Source organism: Diaphorina citri, unplaced genomic scaffold (assembly GCF_000475195.1).
Source record: "Diaphorina citri unplaced genomic scaffold, Diaci psyllid genome assembly version 1.1 scaffold5374, whole genome shotgun sequence".
Taxonomy (NCBI): domain Eukaryota; kingdom Metazoa; phylum Arthropoda; class Insecta; order Hemiptera; family Psyllidae; genus Diaphorina; species Diaphorina citri.
Window position 1 is genome coordinate 5,968 of NW_007382750.1, and position 8,256 is coordinate 14,223.

Consider the following 8,256-nt stretch of genomic DNA (forward strand, 5'->3'; position numbering starts at 1 on the left):
AAACAACGTTCTGCTCTGTTCTCTTTTACATGCACGTGGATCATTATCCACATCCCTCAACCCTATAATGAGTAACTGACTCATCTAAGCATCTTCGAATTGGGTAAGAAATCCTGACAAATGGGAATGTGGATTCGTAGTTCCAACCGAAAAACACATACTAACTGGCTCATCAGGTGACTTGTCTCTATAACAATATTGAGTGAGTGAGAAATGTGTGGGGCTCGACACCTCTCTCGGATTGAAACGGCAAGACTAAAGTCCACTTGGCAAGATAATGTGCTACTTCTTGTTCTCGTTCAGGAGGGATAATGGTTGAGGGTCGTGCTTGTTATGAGACTCGCGGTTGTTTTCGCTTTGTCTTCAGGCTACAGGACTCATGATGTTGTCCATGCAAAGTAACTAGCATCAGGTCCATCCATGGGAGTTTTCTCGGTTATAATAACAACAGACCGAAGTGTCCAGACTAAAACAGAGTCAAAATGCAGGAAGTCGCTCTGGGGTATTCGGCCCACATAAGAATAAGATATTCTTGCAATCCCTATTTCACCTTAAGAACATATGCATCCCGGATTTGTTCTACTTATTCGGGTAGGGTGGGGATTAAAAAAAAAATAAAATTTTTCAGTATTGGTAATAACAAAAGAGTTGAGGTCCTCTTGTGTAGGCTATAAGAGCAGAAGGAGGGTAAAAAAGGGATGAAGGTTAGTAAAGATGGAGGAGAACATGGGTTATGAGCAATAGGCTCGGAAAGAAAGAGGGAGGAGATAGAAGGAAAGGAGACGGAAGTAGTAGAGAAAGAGGTAGAGGAGAAAGGAAGTAAGAGATAAAGAGGGAGGAGAGAGAAAGATAAAGAAGGAAGAAGAGGAGAATAGAGGCAAGCGTGGAGGGATAAGAGGAAGAGAAGCAAGTAAATAGGAAAAAGAAGAAGGCTTAGAAAGGTAAAGATAGGTGAGGAAAAAGAGCAGGAATAAAGGGGCAGAAAGAAGATAATGATCGAAAGGAAGAGAATTAAAAGATGGAAGAGGGAAGCGTGGAAGGGAAAGGAGAGGAGAGAAGGAAGATGAAGGACAAATGAGGATGTGTTAAATAGAGGGGGTAGAAAGTGGGCAGAGTGGAGGAAAATGAGGGAAGAGGGTAAAGTCAAAAATGCTCGCTTTTGGGGAGGAGAGGTCGCGGAGGGGAATAAGAAGAGTAGTAAGGGTAGTCTTTGTTGCGATCTGACTGCCTCGCCTCAGACGGCCGAGTAAGTCTCTAAGGAGGAGCAGAGTGGTTTTCACGGTCGGGGTCCCGTAAGACTACGCGTAAGCTGTTGCTACTGGCGTTTGGCTGGGTTCACCATTTTACTCGAGAGAGTTATAGACTACAGGTTCTCTAAATGCATATCCTATGAGGAAGAAATCCTATTGTAGATTCCCTAGTTCTTCTCTGGCGTGTATATATGTATATTTTTATGCATATCGCATGTCTCACAACCAAGCTTTTCACATCCTTTGCGGACTTATAAAAAACTTAGCTCTGATTTCCTACTCTTCAACTTAATAACCTGTGTCTCGGTCACAAAATACTCTCACTTTTACGGTCGCTTGTTGGTACTTTTAAAGAAGTAATAGTTAATTATCGTTTTTGTCTGTTTGTGGGCGCTCTTTTATCGCGTTGAAGTTTTGATGACATGCAAGCGGGGAGGTGCCGGGGTGCGAACTAGATAAGATTTCGTGTTTTGTGTGTATGTTAGAATAGAAAAATCATCCCCAGGGTTTAAAGCCGAGCTGCTCTGGTCTGCGCGCCGAGCTCCCCCTCTAATCGGATGTGTTGATGTTACAACTTTACCCGCTTGGGGGACTAACACCTTGTATGTATGTGTTTTCTGTAACCAATTCTGAATCTCTCACTGGATGAATCTCTCGGCATGCACATTGGTCAAATCGACGCCGCTCTCGCTACGGTCCCTATGTCTTTCGTGCCCGCTCACTAGCCGCTGTCCTCGCTCTATCGAGCTTTTCTGTGTCTTTCTTAGCCACCTGTCCGTGCCCGAGATCGTCTGTACTGATCGCCTCGTACGTCACTCTTGTGTTTATTTGATGTCGTTAAACTCTGCTTATTGGGTTTCCAGGAGGTTAGTTGGGATTGCTACATGGCAGGTTGTATGATATAGACTGGGGGGATGTAGCCTCCTATTCGATACGTCTGTAAGCCCCCGTTGGCTTTTGGGTGGCTTTTTGTTACCTCTCTACCGAACATCGTTCTCCTCTGGATAGTAGACTGCTTCGTTCGATACGGCGTCTTGGGTCTGGTTACCTTGGGTATTGAGGGCGCCGACTCCCTATAAGGGAGTTTCCTTTCTGTTGTATAAATACACTACCTTTGGTGACTTGTCATCTCTATAGTTTTTGGGGTGTGTTTTGTCGTCTCTAATAAGTGATCTAATAAAAAGGTTATGGTCTTCCTATCTCCTTACATTTCCTGTTTTGCTTTAATAGCATCGTCGTCGGTCGCGGATACTTTACTTTTGTACGCCGGGTAGAGAGTCTGTTACTGGGTTGAAGGGCACCGCCTCCCCGTCAAGGAGTTCCCGTTGTAAACGCACCGACCTGACTTCGTCATTCATGAAAATGGTACTTTTGATTTAACTATTGTCTTTTTAAGAGGTTAAAAATCGGCTTATGTTTATGGTACACTGAACTCTGTTTTGAGTTGTCGAGGACTACACAACCTAGACGTGGCCATCGGCTCCCTCTTTTTCATCCAACGGGACAAAATCCATTTTTAGTCTCGTAAATATTGAGACAAGAATACCCTAATAAAACATTGAAACTTATAAACCTTCATTGCATGCAGTTGGAGGGAAAAAGGCATCAATCACTATGAGAAAAATATCTTTTACATAAATAAGGACCAGGTAACCTGAGGTAACACAGAAAAAACACAAGGAAAAGGAGAGAGCACAAAAATCATATGTAGGAAAACACAAACACAAAATGATAAAGGAAGAATAGGTAACAAAGGAAAAACAAATTAACACAAATGGAAACGCAACTTTAACAGAAGGGGAAAAAAGACATGACACGAAGGAAAAACAAAATCAAGCTATCAAGCAAGATATAGGGAAAAAGAGAAAAACAAAATAAGGAACAAAAGAAAATAGGCGAAAATATACAGCACACAAAAAAAAGAAAAAAAAATTAAGGAAATAAAAAGAAAATCATAATAAGGAAAAAAAAAATCACACAAAGGAAAAATATACAACACAAAGGTACCATCATTCAAGTCGTGAGGTGCTGACTGCTCCAAAGCAGGTGATTCTACTCTACAGGTTGTCTCTGCCTGCTCACACTGACTAGGGGATGGTTCACTGGGACTTGGTATATCAACACTAGTAGCTAGCTCAGCTTCGTTGAGACCTCCTGTGCCTAGGATAACATCACAGCAAAGCAAGACATAGGGAAAAAGAGAAAAACAAAATAAGGAACGAAAGAAAATAGGCGAAAATATACAGCACACAAAAAAAAAAGAAAAAAAAGGAAATAAAAAGAAAATCATAATAAGGAAAAAAAATCACACAAAGGAAAAGCAAAATTAAACAAAGGAAAAATATACAACACAAAGGTACCATCATTCAAGTCGTGAGGTGCTGACTGCTCGAAAGAAGGTGATTCTACTCTACAGGTTGTCTCTGCCTGCTCACACTGACTAGGGGTTGGTTCACTGGGACTTGGTATATCAACACTAGTAGCTAGCTCAGCTTCGTTGAGACCTCCTGTGCCTAGGATAACATCACAGCAAAGCAAAATCGAACTTGTAACCAAACATAGACTAAGGCAAAGTTAATACATAAAGGACATATTTTGAACATTAATCACAAAAGAGTTTCCAACACACGAGTACAGGTAAAAACACACTGTCTTAAATACATTGAAAAATTTACCTGAAAAGACTCATCCACTTGGCTCCATTATCCTGTCTAAAAAAGTTGTCATACTTAGCCGTCTCTGAAATACTTACCTATTTGTCTATTCTATTACATTGCGATAGATTTAGCAATCCCATTAAGTAAGAAAAAAAGCAACACTAAAAAGTCGATTTCTCTACACACTCGTGCCTACTGGGCCCACTATTTCAAGTGACTTACCATGGGGTATACGGGCCAGACTAGGGATCACAGTAGTAATACGAGGCACTTTAGGATTTGCTGTCAGCAGCTCAGGTGGACAGCAGGACACAATACTAGCACAGTTGGTACCACAGTCACACTTGGACTTGCTACGCTCGGCCACCAAGCTTTCTGAACTAGGCGAGGCCATGTTTTCATTGGTGAAATAGACGTCGATTTCTTTCTTCCCTGTTACACCTGCTGCACCCCCTGCTCCAGTGGGTACTGGTGACTGACATGGGAGAAAACTGAAAACAAACCAAGCTTGTTTTTTTTATTTTATTTTTTATTTTTTTTTTTTTTTATGGCCTTCTTTTGAGTGGCAGAGTTTTCCTGGAGGAGCTCTTTTTTCCACTAAATTTTTCTTTCACTGTGAGCCCTTACAATATTTCAAAAGGGAGGTCTTGAATGCCCCTAGACTTTGTGAATCCTTTATATCCCTATGAAGAGAATTCCATAATCTAACTGCAGATACATGGTAAGAGTTACCTCTTTTATCTTGTAATTATGTTATAAGTAAATAATTTCTTCAAATTAGATTGATCGAGGCTAGGTATGTTGTTGAAAGCGGGTTTGCTCCCTCTCGACATCGAGAGGGAGCAGAGACACAATGACCGAAATTGGTGGAGAGGCTTCGTACATCGACCCGTCCCATGATGGAACGATTATGGATTGATTGATTGATAGATTGATCGATCCCAAGGGCAAGGTAAACCTAGACCCTTGACAAATGGAGTGTGACTGAAGGCATGTGATGTGTTATATTTGCCAGAGTAGTTAACTTGGAGGGTAGCGTGTCTACCTTATAAGTGCTAGTTTGCAAGTTCAATTCCCACCTGGGGCAAACTTTATCACAGATAAGATTCGTTCTCGGAACAGGGACGATAAGACCTCAGCACTTACAGTTCCCTCTATCAAACTTATTAAAAAAAAAAAAAAAATCCAACACGTCATTTTTGGGAGAGCTAAATCCCCGTTCTGGTTGGGTACCTATTTCGATAAAAGTAGCCTAGCCCCCTGTGTATAAGCACAACTTCAACAAAAACAACAAATCGCAATTCTTTGTGGTAAAGCAGAGCTTCTTCAAAACTTTAGTGGATATCACAACATTACTAAGTGCCTCTTTTGCAATCAATTTTCATATTTCAATAATCTTTTTACACTGGTAATGCTGCCACTGGTCGCTACTCGATTAATGTAGCGACTCGATTGTCCTCACGAGGCTGTGTGCACCTCGAACTCCAAGCACAGAGCCGAAAAAAACCTCGGCCCCGCCGGGAATCGAACCCGGACCTCCTGCGTGCAAGCCTAGTGTGATACCCACTCGGCCACGGATGCTACTTGTATAACCACAACTTTACTCACGTGGGAGTATTGAACTTGTCAATCTGAATGTCTACACTGTACTCTTCACTATCATCGCTGCTACTGCTCTGAGCGGAATACTCTGGGGAGCTGATGATCTGACTACTGCACACATTCATATCACTCAGGTTGGATGATGAGTCAACAGATGCCTCCGATGATAGAGGCAGATAGGGCATAAGAACTTTCGAATCCAAACCTGAAACATGTTAGGGGAAATGAAACCATTGTAATTTAAAGGGGTTTAGGTTGCTATAATTTAACCTAGCCAAAGGCATGCCCAAGCCAATGCATTTGTAATGCTGGTCCCAAGCCCGGGTTAATACGGAGGGTTGACACTAGGAAAGGCATCCAGCTGTATAGAACAACACCAAAACTAAAATCATGTCAATCACAGCTAATCAGTCAAAAAAACAGCCCTATTTAAGGCTAGGAAGAACATTTTGCTTTAATTCTTTGGTATAGTGATGGCAGGTTTTATCTCCTATTTGGCCAGTATAGTGATGCATTACAAGACAAGAAATAGTCATTTCTAGCCTCATGGTCATTTTTAGAAGACAAGATAAGAGAAATTTTTCTTGGCTTGACTTGATATTTACAAGACCAAAATTTGATTTTGTATTATCTCATGTTCATCACTACCACAGTCTAACAACTTCTTACCTTAAGATCATTCACCAAGGAGTGCTTGAGATACCTCCAGCCTGTGCTAATTTTTAAAATTGTGTTCTTACCTCGGATGACTTTGTTGAGATCAAGACAATTTTCTGCTTCTTGTTTTACTAGAGGTAACAACTGTTCACAGATCCACTGGTTGACATTCAATACTTTGGTGTCATCCACAAATATCTCCATTGTGACTTTGAATCTGAAAGTACAAGAAAAGATAATAAATTCAAGGGTATCATTGGTATTCATGGTATTGTTGGTATCCCAACCATTTACAATCATATGTATAATAATAAGTTATCTTTGGCTATCCTTGTTAGCTTGGAGGGTAGTGTGTCTGCTAGGTCACAGGTTCAAATTCCACCCAGGGAAAAATTTATCACATAAGGTTTGTTTTCAGAACAGCTAACTTCAAGCCCTTTTCAATTTCAGGATAGTAAGATGTCACATTTCCTCTGTCAAACCTTTTGAAAAAAGGTTACCTACTGTGTGAAGTAAAATGTAGATTGGTACAAAACCAGTACCAAATCGACCGACGACATTACTTCATGATTGAGCTGTGGCACCAATTATTTCCCGTTTGACCAATTTGAAATTACATTAAAATCCATTAACATAAAACAAAATCACATTGCCCTGCTTTGCCGAACACACACGAAAAGTACCGATCATGTCCGAGACCGGCGACTTCACGAAACGGTGCACTTGTAAGTTGTAGTCTATAGTCTTGGACTAGTTGTACTCTTTGAAATTTAGCAGAACCTACAGTAACCTGATAGCAAAAGAAGTAAAAAATCCACATAAAACAAAATCACATTGCCCTGCTTTGCCGAACACACACGAAAAGTACCGATCATGTCCGAGACCGGCGACTTCACGAAACGGTGCAATAAAACATTCGAAAAACTTTTCTTTTTTTATGTATTCACATCAGTCGAGGGTGATTTTATGTACTCAGCACGTTTTCTCAGTTCAGCGCGCGGTCGATCAAACGGTTTTTCTTTACTTTCCTAGTTATTCCAATCAGCATTTTCCATGGTCAGTTTTCAGTGCCAAAAAGCGTTTTTGGTCCCGTGTACAAAATATGATATGTATTATGACATTTATGACCGAGACTGCCTGACCTGAAACTTGGAAAGAAGCTCTCAAATTCAACACCACACGAACCCTTTAGGTAAGTAGTGTTAGGTACCTACCTAAAGCGCCTAGTGGTATTTCAACTACTTTTTGGCGGTTTTCAGCTTTAGTATCTACCTACGGTGAGAGATATCGAAATAGAAAGTTAAAACATGGGATTAGGTAGACTCTTCAAAGCAGAGCAATTTTCTTCTTTGCCTATCCTTCTACAAAAGTCCCTCAGTCAGATAAAGTAGACCAGCTTAGTCTGCTGGCTGGGGGGACTTTAAACAAGGAGTATACCAGCCTTTCCCTTGCTAAAGGAAGAGCAAAGGTTGAGTGCGAAGGCCATCCACTCGTAAAATTTGTAGCCAAAACCAAATGTCAGCCCAAAGCAAACACCCTAGTTAGGGCTGATTGAGAGGCTGAAAACGCCGATCCCGTCTGTACATGGGAAAAGGCAAAGAAGCGAAAAAATGCTCAATGACATAAATGACTTGTCGTACTTCGACATTAAGTACCAGTGGCTGGCCCATAATGGACAAAACAGGAAACGTTGTGGAACGCGATTTATTTATTGCAAGAGGACTTTTTTTTTTTTTAGTTTCTAGCTAATCATCTGGTGATGGATGATAGTACATAAAATGGATCTTTACGGATGTTCAAATATGTATCGCGCCAACTGTAAGCAGTACACATAAAAATGTACTGGATGGATTATTTAACAGACTATGTAATACCTGTTAAGCATACGTTCTTTGTAGTTGTTTGGTCGAATTTGTTACACCAACTAAAGTCAGCCCCTTACACTTCTTCTTGACTAGCACACATGATTGAATTCATTTCCGGTTTACGGTCTCGACAAGCGTGTGGACCCGTTTTGACCACGTTTGACTATGTAAAAAACTTTAAACTCTCCTTACCGCCTCTTAAAAGCGTACCTAAGGCCCAAAGAA

The 8,256-nt window shown here is 40.9% G+C and overlaps 1 protein-coding gene across 1 annotated transcript in view; it reads right to left on the reverse strand.

The window, feature by feature from the left end:
- Positions 1 to 6,383, reverse strand: part of LOC103521517 — a gene marked incomplete at both ends in the record, with an annotated part of 12,320 nt that extends 5,937 nt beyond the window's left edge. Inside the window, 3 exons of the mRNA XM_008486627.2 lie at positions 4,130 to 4,398; positions 5,516 to 5,714; positions 6,250 to 6,383. Of these exons, the coding sequence (XP_008484849.2) occupies positions 4,130 to 4,398; positions 5,516 to 5,714; positions 6,250 to 6,383 (602 nt within the window). The remainder of the gene's footprint in view (positions 1 to 4,129; positions 4,399 to 5,515; positions 5,715 to 6,249) is intronic.
- Positions 6,384 to 8,256: the final 1,873 nt, after the last annotated feature.